At 37.2% G+C, this 19,873-nt stretch overlaps 1 protein-coding gene across 2 annotated transcripts in view; it reads right to left on the bottom strand.

Moving 5' to 3' along the window:
• The window catches only part of creb5b (cAMP responsive element binding protein 5b), a 90,520-nt gene that overhangs the window by 43,353 nt on the left and 27,294 nt on the right, over window positions 1-19,873 (bottom strand). For both annotated transcript variants that reach the window (XM_051866070.1, XM_051866071.1), the window contains exon 6: window positions 308-434. In XM_051866070.1, the coding sequence (XP_051722030.1) occupies window positions 308-434 (127 nt within the window). The remainder of the gene's footprint in view (window positions 1-307; window positions 435-19,873) is intronic.

The raw sequence follows: 19,873 nt of genomic DNA, 5'->3' as shown, positions 1-19,873 counted from the left end.
ACACACTCCTCAGCCTGCATTCAGGTTCCTATTGACATTTCTGAAATAGAATTAAAACAGATCGGGCTTTGGTAGAAAATTACACCTCGGCTGATGGGCTTCCTGATAAAACAGCCACTGATATGGGCCACGGTACTGGAAAAGGCATTAATTTAAAGCAGACTGCTGAGAAAAGCATGAGAATGGTGTATGAAAGATGAGTTTGTGTGCGTATTAATGCGTTTTTCGGTTGTCAGACGCATCAGAAAACCACGACTGGGAAGTGCAAATGCATTGTGTGTGTTTGTGGGTGTATTTATGATCTCACAGGCATCAGAACAGCAGACGATCCTTGCATAGTGGGGTCAGGAAGTGTGCCAGGCATGGAGGCCGGCAGTGGCTGTCGCTGTCTGTTCCTCAGGTGCAGCAACGAGGAAAGAGAACCAGGCACTGGCCTAAGAAAGAGAGAACCAAAAGAGAAAGAAAAATGAAAGAAAAGTGGGATTAACCTATTTCCTCAGAATGAAATTGCCGTCACAAACACTAAACATTTGCAGTTATTAGGAATTTGTATCATGCGACCAGTAAATTCAGTTCTCGTTGCGGTTTGTCATAGTTCCTAAGAATTTTCAGTGCCTCATTCTGTCTTATTTAAAGCCATAGTTCATCGAAAAATGACAATTTTGTTAATATTTACTCAGCCTCATGTTGTTCTATGAGGCTTTTTTTTTCTTATGAGATATTTAGGAAACATTTAGCAGAAAGTCCAAATTGCTCTTTTCTATACAATAAATATGTCATGAATAACATTTAAATACATCATCTATAAACACGGGTGCACATAACTTTTTTGGTCTGGTTCTCAAGGGAGCACCTGGAGATGTTGCTTGGTACTCACACTTTACGTGACACACTTATCCTAAAAGCTGTCCTCATCACTTTCCTCCTGACTGCTCTCCTCACTATCTTCTTTTCTCTCGAACATGGTAGATGATGATAATAATTTTTTTTTTTACTAACATTAATGACACAGACCACAGCAAAGCTGCTGTCACTTTAAGAAGGAAAGCACGGACCGAATAACTGACACACATCCGGTTTCTTTCTCAACTTTTCACTTATGACATAACCGAGAGAATACTTGCCGAGACAGGTATTTTGACATAATTTTGTGTGTATGGGTCCGCTCAAGCACAAGTAAACGTGAAAGAGGAATTAATTCGGTGTTCGAGCGCTGTTGAATAAACTTGAATAAAATGGCTCTAAAATTGTAAAGTGGTGTAACCATTATGCAAAAATGTATTTTCCTTACACTTTGAATATGTGTGTACATATTGTAATAATTATTGTTATTTTTTCACAAATATGAATTTTTAATTCATAAATATCACTACTGCTTGCATGGGGAGTCACATGACCCTTTTACAACCTGAACTAACCTTGCCTTGTCATAAAAAAGACTGATATTTATTTATTTATCTGATATTTTAAGAGACTCATTGACCCCAATACATAGTCAAGGGGTTCTGCAGGGTTTTTTAAAAAAAAAAAAAAACAACAACAGATAGGACAAATAATTAAAGGGTTAGTTCACCTAAAAATGAAAATTCTGTCATTAATTACTCACCCTCGTGTTGTTCCACACCCGTAAGACCTTCGTTCATCTTCGGAACACATATTAAGATATTTTTGATGAAATCCGATGGCTGAGTGAGGCCTCCATTGTCAGATAATTATAGATAATTAAGAAAATTAACACTTTCAGATGCCCAGAAAGGTACTAAAGACATATTTAAAACAGTTCATGTGACTACAGTGGTTCAACCTTAATGTTATGCTTCGCTATGCTTCGAAGCTTTACGAATCTTTTGTTTCGAATCAGTGGTTCGGAGCGTGTATCAAACTGCCAAAGTCACGTGAACCATTGAAATTTCGAAACGTTTCGAAATACTTATGATGTAATGAAGCCTCATTTACTGAAATCACATGAATTTGGCTGTTTGATACACGCTCCGAACCACTGATTTGAAACAAAAGATTCGGAAAGCTTCGAAGCTTCATGAAGCAGTGTTTTGAAATCGCCCATCACTAGATATTGTTGAATAAAGTCGTTATTTAGTTTTTTTGGTGCACAAAAAGTATTATCGTCGCTTCATAACATTAAAGTTGAACCACTGTAGTCACATGAACTATTTTAAATACATCTTTAGTAGCTTTCTGAGAATCTGAAAGTGTTAATTATCTTGCTGGCAATAGAGGCCTCACTGAGCCATCGGATTTCATCAAAAATATCTTAATTTGTGTTCCGAAGATGAACGGAGGTCTTACAGGTGTGGGACGACATGAGGATGAGTAATTAATGACAGAATTTTGATATTTGGGTGAACTAACCCTTTAAGTGTCATGTCATTGACCCAATAACAGAATTTGAATTTTAGGGTGAACTATCGCTTTAAGAAGTAATAACACACAGTCAGACATGCACAGAGAGGCAGAATGGCTTTCCCAGCAAGAGACGTTCTGCTGGAAGCTCTCAATGGAGGTTTACTGGCTCTTGCCTTAAAGCTGATCAAAGCCTGTGTGCTTCAATAAAAGCATGGGTATGGATGAATACAAAAAGATGCAGAGATGAATTTGCTTGTTACAGATCTCTCTCACAGTTAGTGAAGTCTGCAAACACATGAGAGAGTTTAATAGCATAATACAATAAAAGTCTATAAAATGTTTTCTCATGCAGGCGATATACTTAACATAATCTTAGATGTGACACGCAATATGCAGTTTCAACACACCAACCACACAACTTCCTCTCCGGGTTTGCATGAAGCTGAACACTTCCCCTGACCGCACTGATATTTAGGTAGAATGTCTCATATATAGCACTCACTAACGTCACCATTATGCCGTTCTATATGCTTGGACCACCACAGTGTGGAGAAACGCAGCTTGTCTGAATAACGTTTAGCCTCAGATGACAAGCATTATTTCGGTCTGATTGGAGGGCTGACGGACAGCTGAAAGGGAAAGGAGGGGGTCCCCACCTGAACAAATACCTGTATTTATCCGGCCTAAATAGCGGCATTTACACTGCATGATTACTGTGTACATATACACACACACACACAAGCACACTCGGTCATTAACATTCTGACATATTGTCATTTGTGTCTAACACTCCAATCCATCACATGCTTAACAACCTCACATCTCTGAAACACACATATACACACCCAGCTGAGATTTGGCTCATTTTTGAGACATTTTTTTTAAAGTTCTTAAAGTGTTTAAAGTTTTTTAAAAATTCAAAACAACAACAACAATAAACTTCCATAAATCTTCAGAAACCATTCGATAGCTTTGTAACAGACCCAACAGAAATTGTTATTTGCTAGAAATATTCCCCTCGGATGTCAAATCTTATTTGCGTTACCTTATATTCAGGTTCACAATACTTGGAATAGTTCACAAGTTAAATGAACTACTTTTATTGGACTTTTTTGTCATACTTGGAGCTTGACAGCCCCAATCTCATTCACTTTCACTGTATGGAAAAGAACAGCTAGGATATCCAGCAAAATGACTCTTTTTGTGTTCCACGAAGACAGTAAGTACAAATAAATGACATTAAGGTGAGTATATGATGAGAGAAGTTTCATTTTGCAGTAAACTATTCCCACACTCTAGCATATTTAGCAAAAAAAAAAAAAAAAGATGCTAACAACATTAGCATTCCGCTAATAATAGAAAACCTGCATTCATTAACCACCACAAAACACACTGCATCCAAAATCACATGAACTTTTGAATAAGTACTTACTTCACAGCTGTTAAAAAGTATGTTCTATATAGACTAAATGTGTAGTAAGCAATCTGGACATAGTACATTCGCCTTGTTTTCATTGTCATGTGAATTAGCATCAGTTGCCATTCACAACTCCTCATACCTATCTCAATGGAAAGTAAAGTGTCTACTTGATGCACACTTTGAAATTTCATAGTAGTAGGTCATCTGGATACTTTTTATGAATACTGTGAATTTGTACATACTCTGTTTTTTGCCTACTTTATTGTAGTATGCATACTAGGATGCAGCCAGGGTTTGTTTCCTTTTGGTTTCTAGTGTAATAATCAAATATAAGGGAATTTATTTGGTAAAAAAAAAAAAAAAAAAAAAAAAAAAGGATTACATTATTGTGGTGGAGAACAGCCACAGCTCAGCTCTGAGCCGCCATTCAGCCAACATAGAGAGTGGGAAACAGAGAGCGGGGCAACTCTCTACGGGCCAGTCCCGTTGCACATTAAAACTCAGCGAACAGGAAACAGTCCTAATTAAGAGCTCAACCTGGCCAACGGGAAGAAAGACGCTTTAGACGCTATACAGATTCCCTGTCAAACTCGTTCACCTGCTTCTCGGCGAGAGAGAAATAAAAAGTGTGTCAACAGAGAAAAGAATAAACCTGTTATGAAAGTAGCAAAATATCAGAACAGACAAAAACTTTCCGTACTCCCAGAAATACTGCTCATGTGGGTGTACATCAAGAGCATGACTGTCTGTGTCTGTTAGTGTGCAAATGGTGTACTGTATATTTTGTATTAATGACAGGCTGTCATTTCAGAGGGGATAATAAGACCCCCGGAGGGTGAGGGGTGGGCATACGGACACAGTCAAAAACACACACACACATACACAGTGCAATCCTGACCCTCTCCTCTCACATTACACACACTGTCTCCCTGTTCCAACATGACATCACTCCTCCCTTTCTATTCCTCACCGTCTTTTCTCTTTTTCTCTCTTTATTTCAGAAGAATCCTCCACTATCTTTCTCTCTCTGAGCGAATAGACACCAAACCCAACATCACTGACATTACTAGAGAGCCTCAAGTCTAGAAAGTTTAAGAAGTTACTTCATACTCTGCTTGCGTATAAGGTTATCACAGGGTAATCTAAAGTCTGAGTAACTTGTTCAAGCATTTACATAATGAAATCTAGTACAGAATATAGGGGCATTTCTCTTGAAAGACAAGGAGAATTTCGGTTTAAATCTTTCGTAAAATGACTGTTATCTGAATTGTCACATAAAATTCAGTGCAACCATTCACGCAAGAATAGTTTTGAGAATGATTTACTCCTTCAGCTTGTTTTTAATGAATGAGGCCTAATTCTAGAAGATTGTAAATTCTAGTGAAATTTCTTGAAGAATTCTAGAATATTTTGTCTAGATGTTTCTACATTTTAGGAAGTGATGTTCACTGCATTCTAAAAAAAAAAAGAAATTAAAAAAAAAAAAAGAATTTAAATTTTATAAGATTTAGAAGTGTTCTAGATTCTTCTTTTCTAAAGAATAATTTAGGAAGGAAGAAACTTAATTTTAAAAGATTATAGTTTCTGGCTGGTGACATGTTCAATGCATTTAAAAAAAAATAATCTAAAAAAGAACTCTACAGGATTTCTAGGATCCTTGAAGTTCATAGAGTTTATATAATGACTAAATGAAAAGAATTCTAGAAGTTTGTAAATTGTAGATGACATATGCAATGTATTCTGAACTAGAATCTGGAAAACTCTTGAAGAATTCCTTTGAGATTTAGAAGCATTCTAGAATTAAATATTGCAGGGAATTCCAGAAGAACTCTAGAAGGTAATACATAGACAAACATTCAACACATTCTAGAACAGAATTTAATAGAAACTTCCTAAAGAATTCCTGAAGATTATAGTTTCTGGCAAGTGATATATCCAACGCATTTTAGAACATCATCTAAAAGAAAACTCCAGAACATTTCTAGGATCATTAAAGTTTGTAGATTTTAAATTTCAAAGCATTCTAGAATACAGTCTAAAAGATAAAAACATTGTGAATTCTGGATAGTCATATTCAATGCCTTCTAGACATAAAATATAGAGAAAAATTCTAGAAGTTTCTTTATTCTGGAGAGTGACATTCAGTGCCTTCTCTACACTAACCATTCTCTCTAGAGGGGAATTCCAAGAATTATAGAATATTACAGATTCTACACATAATTCAAGCCTTTATAAGCAATACATGTTGCATTCAACTTTTGTATTGGTGTTCTAAACATAATATTTCATAATCATAGTCAGTATTAGTTCTAGAATACAGTCTAAAAAACAACTCTTAAAAAACAATTATAAAAGATTGTAGATTCTGGAAAAAAAGATTTGGTTACACTTTATTTTACAGTATGTGTACTTAGAGTGTACTTACAGTGTAATTACCCAAGAAAGTACTGGTAATATAGGGTAACTACATGGGTTAAGGTTATGTTTAGGGGTAGGTTCAGGGTTAGTACCTAGTTATAACCCTGTTATTGTAATTGCTATAAGTACATAGTATGTACATTCGGAATAGGACTGTAAAATAAAGTGCTACCAGATGCATTCATACGCATCCTAGACATAATGCAGGAAAAAAAGAACAGTTTTGATTCTGGATATAGATATTTAATACATTCTAATATAGACATAATCTAGAAAAAAAATGTGAAAAATTCTACAAGACTCTCAATTCTGGATAGTAACATTCAGTGCATTCTTAAACTCAATCTAGAGGGGAATTCCAAGAATTCAAGAAAATTACAGATCTTTACACATACAATACATGTTGCATTCAACCTTTCTACTGCTGTCCCTAACATATAGTAAATCGGACAAATTCTAAAGTGTAACGCTGTTTAAACGTCACTCTAAGCACATTCATCCATCTCTATATGCCCAACTGAAGTGACTTCAGTGTAAGAGGCCTGACTACCACTTCAGTGAGGGAGAGAGACGAGAGCGAGCGAGAGAGAGAGAGAGAGAGAGAGAGAGCCAGGCACAGTCAGCCCACTGACTCATATCCTTCCCTTCTGACTCCGTTCCAGCAATGATGTAATGCTCTTGGCTTCTTGCCCCCCCCACCCTCTCCCCATCTATCTCTCTTTTTAAGTCTACACTCTCTCACCATCTCTCTCTGAATACCATGTTCTCTCTTTCTCTCTCTCGCTCTTACTCATTGCACCACACTAACTTAAGCAGACACTGCAGCAGCGATGGTGCAAAAACGTTTCTCTTTTTTTTTTTACATTCGCTGTGTGAATGTAACCAAAACAGCCCGGGGCATGGTTCCAGCCGCTGGGAGACGGTGGTGCGGTCTCCATGGCAATGGGCCTAAACAGCGGGAGAAACAGAGAGAGGCCAAACAGCTTGCAGCTGCCTGGCGCTCCGAGTAAACACAGCACAGGACCTGCCCCTGATTTACCACTTTAATCACACTCAGAGAGAGAGAGAGAATGGGCTTGCCACGGGCCCAAGGACTGCAGAGTGGGTAGAATCATATGAATCTGATCAAATAAATCAAGCTGAGAAGGGCCGGGAGGGAGCCTGAGTCTCATTAAAGACCGGTGGGGATGGGGCGATGAAAAAGAGCCGTTTGGAGGAGGGACTTCATTGACAGGCTGCGGTGACATAGATTAAAGGCCCGCGTAAAGTCAAAGTCTGTCAATGAGAACAACGGCAAGAGACTTATCTTGGAATACCTCAGGGCAAGCAAGCATGGCACAGCTCACCACAAAGCTCCAATTATGCACGGATACATCTCTCATCGCTGCTGGCTGAGAGAGAAAGACAGTGTGAGGGGAAAAGAGAGAGAGAGAGACAGACAAACAGAGAGTGGTTTGGCTCAGGGCCAGCCAGTTGTTTCTTCCCATGACTGAAAGTATGCTGAGAGCTTTCCAGCTTGACTGACCGAGGGAGTTTTCAGGCTCCGCCCCCACCTGTCTGTCATTTCATCACACTGAGAGCAACATCACTTGAATCCTTCCCGTTGCTTATCGATAACACTCTTAGCCATGGAAAGGCAAAGGTCATGTACACTAAAAAAAATTGGATTTACTTTGAAACAATTTTCACTCAGAAATTCTTAGTAAATTTCACATGAAATTTTGGAGTAGAAAGACTGAAATACTATTTTATTCTAAAACATACTTAATAATCTTTTTAAAAAATATTTTTTACAGTCTAATAGCTTTGTGAACAATTCATTGTGATATCACAGACAGCAAGAGACAGCATTCAATTCCACAGAAACTTCCTTTGTAATTAAAGGGATAGTTCACCCGAAAATGAAAATTCTGTCATCATTTACTCACCCTCAAGTTATTCCAAACCTGTATGAGTTTCTTTTTTCTGCTGAACACAAAAGAAGATATTTTGAAGAATATCAGTGGAAAAAAAAATACTATGGAAGTCAGTGAGGCCCATCATCTGTTTGTTTACCGACATTCTTCAAAATATCTTCTTTTGTTTTCACCAGAAAAAAAGAAACTCATACAGGTTTGGAATAACTTGAGGGTGAGTAAATGATGACAGAATTTTCATTTTTGGGTGAAGTATCCTTTTAAGGTCCATTCACAACAAGGACAATAACGTAACGATAACTGTAACTATGAAGTTTTAATAATCATTCTAATTTTATGTGAATAGGGAAGTCCACACCACAACTATAGCGGTAATGACACAGAAGAACAAATTTGCTGGAATCGCTTACAGAACTTTTTTTTTCTCAGCTGCTAACAGAGTTCTTTATAATTAAATATAATTCCAAAGAAGTCATCTGGAGACAATTTTTCAAGATCCAATCAATTCCCAATGGATAAATACAGATGACACCATACATTTTTTCTCACTAAATATCACTTAATTTAGAAAAAAACTACGGTAAAAAAATGGGTGAAGTTTCAAATGCGGTTTCACGCCGACTTTAATGTGTTTAACTTGTTCTTCAAACAGCTGTGAAACCACAGCATGTGTAATGTCTATCTTGGGCTACTTAATGATATTACCAAAAAAATATACCATTAAAACATAGTCTTTTTGGACAGTAAGAGTATGGTATGTGCATATGATAATCTTACAGTGCCATGGCATACATCAAAAATGCCACGGTATTACGATATTACAATCTCATACCATCATGATCCATGGGACCACCATAGTGTGTTTTCTAATGACCTACAGAGTCCAATACATTTTTGAATAATTAAATTTTTTTTTTTTTTTTGCAAGTTACAAATTACACTACAAATTATCAGCATGAATTTGGACAAGTTTTGTGAAAAAACCTGCTGATCATTCGGGAACCCAAAAAGCATCTTGTGTTTCAACAAAAACATGAACAATGTACACATGGTCACAGGGCTTGACATTAACTTTTTTGCTCACCAGCCACTGTGGCTGGTGATTTTCCAAAGTTACTAGCCACTTAGCATTTTCACTGGCCAGAATTATGACACTGATACCATGGAGAAAAGTGCCATATAGATATTTTTAATATTATTTCATAATTTGGCAGCAGGTATATTAGGCTGCTGTCACTTTAAGACCTGACCATACTGTTAAACATGCATTTTCTTTCTTCACTCTTTACATTAAAACATAACTGACTGTGTTTACGTGAATACTCGCCAAGAACGGCATTTTGATATTATTTTGTGTGTATTTGACTGTTTGAAAAAAACTTAATTTAGTACTGAGAGGCGGCTTCATGAGCGTGTAATTTGGGTGTGAGCACAAAATCTGCGGGAAAAATCAAATTATGTGCAATACGTGCAATCTCTTGCTGAAATTCAAGCCCTGTAACACTATCAATATTCATCCGGAGCAAATGAAACAAGTGAGTGAGGGGAGGCGGGTTTCTGTTTCAGATATAAAAGTTATCGGTATTGAAAAATCGATATTTTTTACAACACTACATTGCACTTAGGTTATTATTTCAGATGCCTTTTTAAAAGACTACAATTGAAAAAAGTATATATTATATATAAGATTCAACCCACCAAAGTGGCTAGTAGGAGTGACTGCGTTACACGACACTGCTGAAATCCACCCGCATTTGGCGGGTTGGCGGGTGTTCATGTCAAGCACTGCATGGTCACAAATGTGCTTTTTTTAAATTATGGCCTAGAAATAATGATTGTGATGTGTGCAACCTATGGACAGTATGCAATTCCATAATGCCACAAGATCTGAGAAGCCAGCAGATTTTAAAAGAAAAATGGTAAAGAACTGTGACTGTGAAGGTCACCCCTGATTTTGCTGGTCCTGAAACAACATTTCTATTTGAAAAATTAGTCTTAACCCTATCCCTACCCCCAACCTAACCCTACCCATAAGTTATCCCTAAAATCAGAGGGAAATGACAGGTGAATAACACTGATGTAGAAGCACCTAACCCTGGTTGTAAGCCTAAACTTGAAATAAACTGTAAAATTGCCATTAAAATCTGATTGGTTGATTGGAATGTTGTTTCAGGTTCAACAAAGATGTTGATTGAGGAACATGTTGCACTTGGTGAAATCACCTTCACCTGACTGGGAAGACTATAGCTACCAAGAAATATATCATTGTGTTTAAATTGTATTTGTTACACAGTAATGCAGTAATTACATTTTATAACATTTAGTCCTAAAGGTTTAAATTCGATTTTGGACCTCAAAGTACCCCAAAGTACACATGTCCCTGTTATTTATATCCATATAAAAGTCTTTCATGTCCACCTGATCACTTGATTTTTTCTTGTCTATCCAGCACCCCAGATCCTTTCCTCTTCCCCTTCATATTCTCAATCAAGGACCCCTGTCTTCAATCTACCCCCGATCCCTCTCTTCCTCTGTCCAGCAGTTCCTGTCTTCCTGTTGTCTGCTCTGAGGTTATATCTCTCTCTCTCTCTTTGCAGGAGTATGTGTGCGTTTCTGCATGTGTCTGTGTGGTGGACGAGGATGACACAGTGGTGCTGGAATGAGAGGAGCAGGGCCTGGGCGTTCCTCTCCAAACGCACTATTAAACCCTACGCCGTACACAATGAGCTCACTCTAATTCAGCTCAGATGTACATCCTGCCCGTCTGTCTTCTCTCTCTTTCAGTTTCCTTCTGTCCTCTGAAATTCTTTCTCTTTCAGACATGCACAAGACATACACGCTCCCTGCGCATCCAGAAGATGCCACCCTACATGGAAAGATCATCTCAGGGTGGACGACCACAAGTTTTGGCTTCCTCTGTATATGACGTAATTAGCTAAAACATCAACCATAGTTTGTTTTTTCATCACAGGGGTCGCAGAGTTTAAATCCTAACAATGAGGTTCTGCGTTTTTGATCAATGTGATTGAAAGCAGTCTGTGAAGAAATCGATGACGTCTGTTTTTTGGCCCACAAGAGCAACTGGAGGGGGGTGGGGGAGGGTTTCAGAGGGCCCTCCTATGCAGCCTCGTACAAAAACAACACTGCACGCTGCCTCGGCTAGGGTGAATCAGAGTCCCAAAGAGCAAGTATCAAGTTTTGACAGGTTGGAGGCATAAAACTGTGCAGTACGTGAGCATTTCAATTCTACAAAGTCCTAAGAGAGCGATAATCGAGGAAACAAGGAGGTTAAGTTGTCTTTCTTGCAAAAAAAGGTAGAGATAAAGTTTAAAATCAGTCATACAGTCATATTGTAAGATATGAGAAATTAATGTCCCAATTGTGAGAAATAAAGTCACAATTGTGAGAAATAAAGTCATATTGTAAGATATAAAGTCAAAATTACAAGAAATAAGTATAAGTCATAGTATAGTCACATTCAAAGTACAATTTGAGATATTTTTATGATTTACTTTATAATTATATCAAATTGTGAGATATACAGTAGTGGCCAAAAGTGATGTCCAGCCTAGGAAAATTGACATTTGCACCCTTTATTCAAATATTATTGAAAATTTGTAAAAGATTTTTAAGCATATTGTGTAGTCATGCTTGGAGTCAATTGTTTTATTTGTGATAACGAAATGAAACATGCCAAATTTCCTAGACATCATTTTTGGCTATGCTGTCATTAAAAGAAATTATAAACATGCAAAAAACCAACAAAATATTTATAACTGATTATGTTGTAGTTAATGTATGCTTTTTCCTGTGATCTTTGTTTTTATATTTACTTTTTCATATTAAAATAAAACCTGAAGCTGTAGTTTATTGCCTCTATTTGCCAAACAATTTTGTCACTTAACTAAGTTTAGTGTTTTGTATTTCCATCATAATTAAAATATTTAAAAACATATAAAATATTTCCTAATTTACGAACTTGTTGGCTACTGTTGTCACAATTATAAGGTAATTGTGGAATAAAGTTTAAAATCGAACACAGTCATATTGAGAGATACAAAGTCTCGCTGTGAGATATAAAGTTGCAATTGCAAGATATAAGGTTGCAATTATGATTACATTAAATAAATGTCCTAGTTACAGGAAATAAAGTCACATCTGTGAGAGATAAAGTCACATTGTGAGATGTAAAATCACAATTACAAGATATAAATTCACAATTGTGAGGTGAAGTAAATTACAAACTGCAAAATGTTTTTATGATTTATTTTATATTTATATAAAATTGTGAGATAGAGACTCAATTGCAAGAAAATAAAAAAAATACAGTCAAATTGTGGGAAATAAAGTCAAAAATACAAAAAAGTCACAATTACAAGAAAAAAAGAGTAGGATGTCAGAATACTCATTGGCCCTGTTTACACCTGGTATGAAGATGCGTTTTGGTCAATCGGATTACAAGTAGACGAGGGAGACACATACCTGTTTACACCTGGTGTTTTAATCTGTCTCTTTTGTCCACTTTCAACCACTTCTGTTCTGATTTCTTTGAGGGGAGGGTCTATGAGTGGGTAAATGTATGGGTTTTTTTCAGATCTTTCGATCTAATGGACAAAATAAGCCATCGTTCCAAACCTGTAAAACTTTCGTTCATGAGAAAAAACCTCTTCCAGAAGCAAAAACGTGCTGCGTAACACACGAGAGCGAACCTCACTGGTTACGCAGCATGTTTGAGCTTCTGGAAGACGTTTGTGTTATGATCTCTTTATGAACTTTTTGAAGCGTCAAAGTTTCAATTGCATAGCTGTCTATGGAAGGACAAAAAGCTCTCAGATTTCATCAAAAAGATCTTCGTTTGCTTTCCGAAGATGAACAAAAGTTTTACAGATTTGGGACGGCATGAGGGTGAGTAATTAATGACAGAATTTTCATTTTTGGGTGACCTAACCCTTTAAGATCTATGAGTTGCAAAGCTATTTTCAAGTGTCAGTGCTATAGAAACCAAGAAAGTTACCCTTGTGGTTAAATAGTATTTGTGTTACATCCAAGTAAATTATTTTCACAGTCATAGGTCAAAAACATACGGATCAAAGGACAATGCTAACATGGCAGGTGAAGCATGTCTGTGAATGTATTTATACTATACACCTGTATACCAACAAAATGTACTTCATCTATAGCCGATAAGTAAGTTCTCATCAAATTCAAAGGATACGGCCTCTCTAACGGCTGAAACAGGTTCACTGAGTCACTGCATCTCATGCTGTTGTGTTGAAGGGCACAGCTTCCTTTTCAACCACCAAAATACCTCACAATCTTCCTGTTCTTTAGGGGTGTGAAAACCATCTCCTCTTATGTTTAGAGGTGTGAAAACAAACATGCATGCAAACTGCACGCACTGCAGTGAGTGGTTTGGGTTTGCTTGGCTGCTTGTTTCAACTTTCAAATGGAATCAACAGACTTCCTAGACTTCTAGGGGCCCTAAGTAAAACAGCTTGAGCTGTCAGGGGCCCCTGTCAGTGCGTTCATAAAAACCCAACACAATCCCACTGCAATTTGCAACTATTTTATGTTTTGCTGAATTGGTGGCTAATTGATGTGAATTCGTACAAACTCATTTATACATTTTCATACGATCTTTTTAAACCCCAGTGATGGGTAGGTTTAGGGGCGGGGTTAGGGGTGGTCCTTCATAATGAGATTTATTTGAAAATCGTACGTTTTTGTACAAATCAAATTGTACGAAATCATACGAAATCGCCAGCTCGTAAAAAAGTTATGTTTTCCTGTGAGGTCGGGTTGAAAAACCCCAAAATAACCCTAAGCCCTTTAGTATGTTCTTTCAGAGCAGTTTCACTGTCAACAAACAACAGGTGAAATATTCAGTAATACAATAAAAAAAATTACAAACAATAGGACAAATACAACAGAAAAAATTATATGAAATAAACAATTTAGCCTACTAATGAAAATAGCCTACTACACAGAAATTGAATAAACTAATCAAATGTAAAAAACAAACACATTGCAGTCCTCACTGTATTAATTAAATATACATTGATTCAAGTTATTCATTTATTCATTCAAGAACAGTGAATGATTCTCTTATGTTCTTTTGTTGTTTGATTAACAACAACATGTCATATAAGTCTCTGGTGTCCCCAGAATGTGTCTGTGAAGTTTCAGCTCAAAATACCCCACTGATCACCGCTTTAAAGGAAAAGAACGGAATGCGGCATCGTGATTTCACAATCATTTGAAATCATAATCAAAAACGAAACCGAAAGACAGCCCTATTCATTAAATCATTCTTGAGAGCAAGGTGGTTCGGAGGCCTTACACAACTTGCGTACTTTGCGTATAGGGAGGACAAGCTCTGGGCATCAAATTCGCACTGGAGCTACAAGTACTTCCTGCAGGCTCATGGAGGTTTGCACAACTTTTTAATAGTGCAAAATGCATAAAATAAGCCAGCACTATTTGTTTTACAAATGTCAATAAATTATGGTAATAAAGAGGAAGAAACTGTTTGAGGTAGGGAAACTCTGATGGAGAAAAATAACATTCATAGGCTTTTCCTTATGTCAGCTTGGGGAATTTTTGCCTGATTCTTTAGTAACAGAAAAGGAAGTGTGCTATATAAAGGAGTTATTTTGGATTTATGAAGTTCTATTTCCATGCTAACTGTTAGCATGCTTGTTAAACAGTGGTGTTAAGATTTTATTTTATTTTTTTATATCGACTGCAGATGTTTCATTGTGGATGTAACACAGGAAATGTTTCAAAGGAAATTACACTTAGCTGTTCCTGGTAATCATATTTATATGGCATAAATGACAGTTTGCCTTGCAATCCATTTTGTTTCTATTATATCGGCTGTCGCAAGAGTGTTTCAACTAAAACTGTCCGTGTCAAACACTAGAGCTCAAGCAGAAAAGAACTATTGTTCTCCCATATCCGTCTCTCCTTCAGCATGTATGACCACCATTCAAACACTAGTTACATTTAGTAATCGCCGTTACCAGTAAAGTTCTCCAACCCCTGGACTCTCTTATCACTCAGTCAAGAGGTTGAGCCCCCCTCACAATGTTCTATCTCAAGCCGACTGACTATGTCTAACATATTTAACACTGACATGACTCAGGAACAGATGTTAGTAATTCACATGCAGCAAGCATTCAAATAATTTAGATCACCCTTTCCCCTTTGAATAGCCATGACATTCAGGTTCCCTGTGCTCTGTCTTTTCATTTTCCATTTTTCTTTTAGTTCAGAAGGGACTTTAAACTGTTTTTTGTCAGATTGACTCTCTGAGGGTCTCCAACCCACCTCCTACCTCTCTGAGGGACAGTATTCCCTCATGAAAAGACCAGCTGGTTCATGCTAGTAAGTGCTAGTCTACCATGTGAACCGGCACACTGTAGCATGCAAAACTTAGCTAGTCGAAGAGCATGATATTTCTGATAAAACTTGTTGACCAAGGTTAATCTAGTTAAAGGGATCGTTCATTCAAAGCATAGAACTCAGATAATTTTTTTCAATACAAATGAAAGTCAATAGGGTCCAAAAAACAGATAGAACATTCTTCAACATATCTTTGTGTTCCACAGAAGTAAGTCATACAAGTTTGGAATGACAAGAGAGTGAGTAAAAGATGACAGAATTTTTGAACTATCCCTTAAAGATATACAGTATATAAGTATCCGATCCTGTGGACTAGCATCCAAAACACAATATATGCTGGCCTTTTTAGCAGGGCTGGTGTGAATAAAGGGAAAAAAGCAAAAGGAACACTGGGAGAATCACAGGAAAAGTTGGGGGTTGAGGGTCCTTGGGTTTCACAGCTGTGGGCCCCCGCCTGAGCCCTGTTAAGCAGGCAGACTTGAGGAAAGCCAATCTTAATTGATTCCAAGCCTCCAAAGCTCTTCAGCAAACATGGCGGAGCAATGAAAACGACTTGTTATCCTAATTCAATGGACGCTGTATAACTCTGTCAATCTTCACATCCCGAAAAACCCAGAAAGCAGATGGACCCTGGATTAAGCTTACCACAGTTATTCACAATCACAGTATAGTTAATTACACTGTAGAGATAGAGTGGGGGGTGGGGGCAGGAAAAAAATCTGGTCTTGTAGCTGTAATTTTTTTTTTACTTTATTTTGTTTTAGGGTTAGTGTGAGTAAGTACTGGAAGTTCTGTTAAAGGGTTAGTTCACCTAAAAATGAAAATTCTGTCATTAATTACTCTCCCTCATGTCGTTCCACACCCGTAAGACCTTTGTTCATCTTTGGAACACAAATTAATATATTTTTGATAAAATCTGATGGCTCAGTGAGGCCTGCATTGACACTGTAGTCATTCATGTGACTACAGTGGTTCAATCTTAAGAAAAAAAACAACTTTTTTCAACAATATCTAGTGATGGGCGACTTCAAAACACTGCTTCATGAAGCTTCGAAGCTTTACAAATCTTTTGTTTCGAATCATTAGTTCGGAGCTTGTATCAAATTGCCAAAGGAATTTGATAAACACTTGTTTTGAGTGATAAACACTCGTTTCAAAACACTTATGATGTAACAAAGCCTCGTTTACTGAAATCACGTGACTTTGGCAGTTTGATACACTCTCCGAACCACTGATTCGAAACAAAAGATTCGTAAAGCGCATGGTCCTGGTATTCCCTACGTTATAGGGACCAAATGTCCCCACAAGTATAGTAATACCAGTAAATTTTGACCTTGTTGGGACATTTTTTTGGTCCCCACGAGGAAACAAGCTTATAAATTATACAGAATGACCTTTTTTGAAAATCTAAAATAGCAAAATGTTTTCTGTGATGGGTAGTTTTAGGGGTAGGGTTAGTGAAGGGGGACAGAATATACAGTCTGTACAGTATAAAAACCATTACGTCTGTGGAATGTCCCCATAAAACATGGAAACCCAATGTTTGTGTGTGCGTGTGCATGTGTGTGTGAATGTTGCTCATTCTGATTCTGATAATTTAACCATATTTCTCTGAAAAACAGGAATAATACATAAAGCAAAGGAGCTGAGTAATCACCACAGAGAAATCTGACAACAATGAAACACAGTAGGTGAGTGGATTGTGTGCTAAATGAACGAACCTCATATGGTGTTCATACAACAGCCTCTAAATACTCAGTCTTCTCAGACGTTCTCTCACTGACAGAGCCATGTCATATATATATATATATATGACGTCAATTCACTATAGAAAATAGTAACATTCCGGCTACTGTGATGTAAGCCTTCTATTCGATACATCAATTTTTAAGCCAAATTTATGATTCACCCCCTTTCTAGGAATAGTGTAATATTTAGACATTAACATTTCACAACAGCAGAGTATTTTTAAATCATGGACGTCAATACTGCATCATACAGGATTTTTAGTTAAATCGTGGCATGGTTCTTCAGTTCAGAGCAGCAGGAAGAGAAGATTAAATGGTTTGTGGACAGAGGCACTAACTGGCCTCGATGGCTTCCTGCGGGAAGTGGAGTTTCTGTGCGGAGGGGATTGAAAGCCTTTTTTTCCTGCTGAGGTGGACATTTCCAAACACACTGATACACGCTTCCATAGGCTGACCCCTGACCCTGTAACAAAACAATCACTCTCACACTTGTGGAGTCCTGGGGAGTTGCAGTTTTCAATGGACATCAATGAAGATGTAGCAAAAAGACAGATTTGCATTAAAAGATCATTAATACAAACTGCGACTAGATGAATCTCACATGTCCAGGTCACACAACACATCCAATAGAAATAAAGTGATTACTTTCATGACAGTTAAGCACATTGTCCTCCAAACTGTCATTACCGTAATCCTCCGTAATGTTCTTTATTACAGTTAATATTTTATTATTTAAAGCATCATACATCAAAGGCAGTACAACAAATACTACCCAGGGTTATTAGTGTTAACTAAAACTATTTATGAAATAAAATAAACTATATACAAACATAAAAAAAAATAAAAAAATAAAAAAACTTATAAAAATGACAAAAACGCATAACAAAATTACTAAAACTTTAAGGCATGGCTATTTACACTAAGTGAAAATAGCATATTTTCTAAGTGATAGATGCTATTTACACTAAGTGAAAATATATAATTTCATATTTTTTTGTTTGATTTTGGGGTGAAATGTGACCCTTACAAGCTCTTGACAGTTTTCATGATATTCACCAATTACTTTAAGTCTAACACAGCTTCTCCCAATAAAATATACAGTTTACATAAAAGACCAAAGACTTTATAATATTTGAGCTGCATGAGTGTCCATCCATAATGAACACCATAAACTGTTTCTTTACAGCTTTAGCACATGCACACCCACGTTCCAACACAAAAACAGCATGGACATTGCATATGCTCTACATGAATTTATATTCACCTCTCATTTCTCGATCTGAAACACAGCAGAGCATTCATAGCAGCCTTCAGCATTACCGCCCTTGACCCTGCAGAAACCCTTGTGTTACAAAGCTCTATGCAGATGCTGTGCAAACCAAAAGAAAATCACTGCATTTTTCATAAATCATTTACAGATTTACATCACATTATTTTGAGTTTCTGAAGGAAAGTTAATGCAGCAAAGAAAGGAGAACTAACTAGTTTCTTTCGGCCTCTTATCCTCTGTCTCCTTCTTCGACTGTAATTCCATCCCTTTTCCAGAACAAATGGACTGTCAGACCGTCAATCAACTTGACTGACAGGCCTTCCATCCAATATTCACAAGCTGTCCAATCTGGGCAACTACCCAACCTATCCTGTCTCACCATTGGCATATAGATATGCAGTATGCCTTCATACACTTCACAAAAATAATCAAAGTGTATGTTATTGATTGCCGCCTACCAATAAGACGGCAGGTTCTGAAAAAAAAGCACCCATATATCAGCTTGCTAAGTGACAGTTTTATCATGAAACATCTTGTTTCTGAAAATCTGGTGTTATGTGCAATAAATCTGTGATTTTGGAGTCAGCTGCAGGACGGAGCCTCTAATCTTCATTCTAAATCTCTACCACTTCTGAAAATGATACTGTCCTCTCCCTGCGGCCCATCATGTGTTTGAGAGTGTGTTTCGGGTGGTGATTATACTGCAGACAGGGTGCATTCTGATGCAACATAGAGACGGAGAAGGAAAGACATTAAGAAAAAGGGAATAAGATTGTTGGGGAAAAAAGACGGGTCAGTAGTGGGATGTGTTTGCGTAAGAGGGGCGTCATCCCAAAAAGCTGATATCCCCACCAGAGCTGCACTACTGATGTCATCACTGTGGGACACACCCAAGCTGGCTACATGACATGGAGAACTTTAAGAGTCACTGCAGGGACAACTGGAAAGATTCACAAACACACGAAATGCACATGACATCCAAAGAGTGTTACAATCTTCGCAGGAATGTGACAATTTCTGATTGCAAATTTGCTTCCCCTAATTATAAGAATTTCTTCAGCATTAAATAATAGTTTGCTGAGTAAATGCCAGATCTTCAATTTTAATTAATGTTTTTGAGAACTATGTCTATCATGTAGTCAGCAATGTGTTTTTTTTAATTTGGTAAAAGTGTGTGAGAGTGTTGGTGATGCGTGTGAAACTCTGAATGTGTGAAGTGCAAAACCTCAACAATCTTCACTTTGACCTAATCTATTTTCTGGGTCTAAGGTTGTTTTGAAAGTCATGCAAGTTTGGAACGACATAAGCTGAGAAAATGATAACTATTTTTATT

Source organism: Ctenopharyngodon idella, chromosome 16 (genome assembly GCF_019924925.1).
Source record: "Ctenopharyngodon idella isolate HZGC_01 chromosome 16, HZGC01, whole genome shotgun sequence".
In the NCBI taxonomy this organism is placed as follows: domain Eukaryota; kingdom Metazoa; phylum Chordata; class Actinopteri; order Cypriniformes; family Xenocyprididae; genus Ctenopharyngodon; species Ctenopharyngodon idella.
The sequence above is the reverse complement of the archived record's forward strand: the minus strand, read 5'-3'. Positions and strand labels throughout refer to the sequence as shown.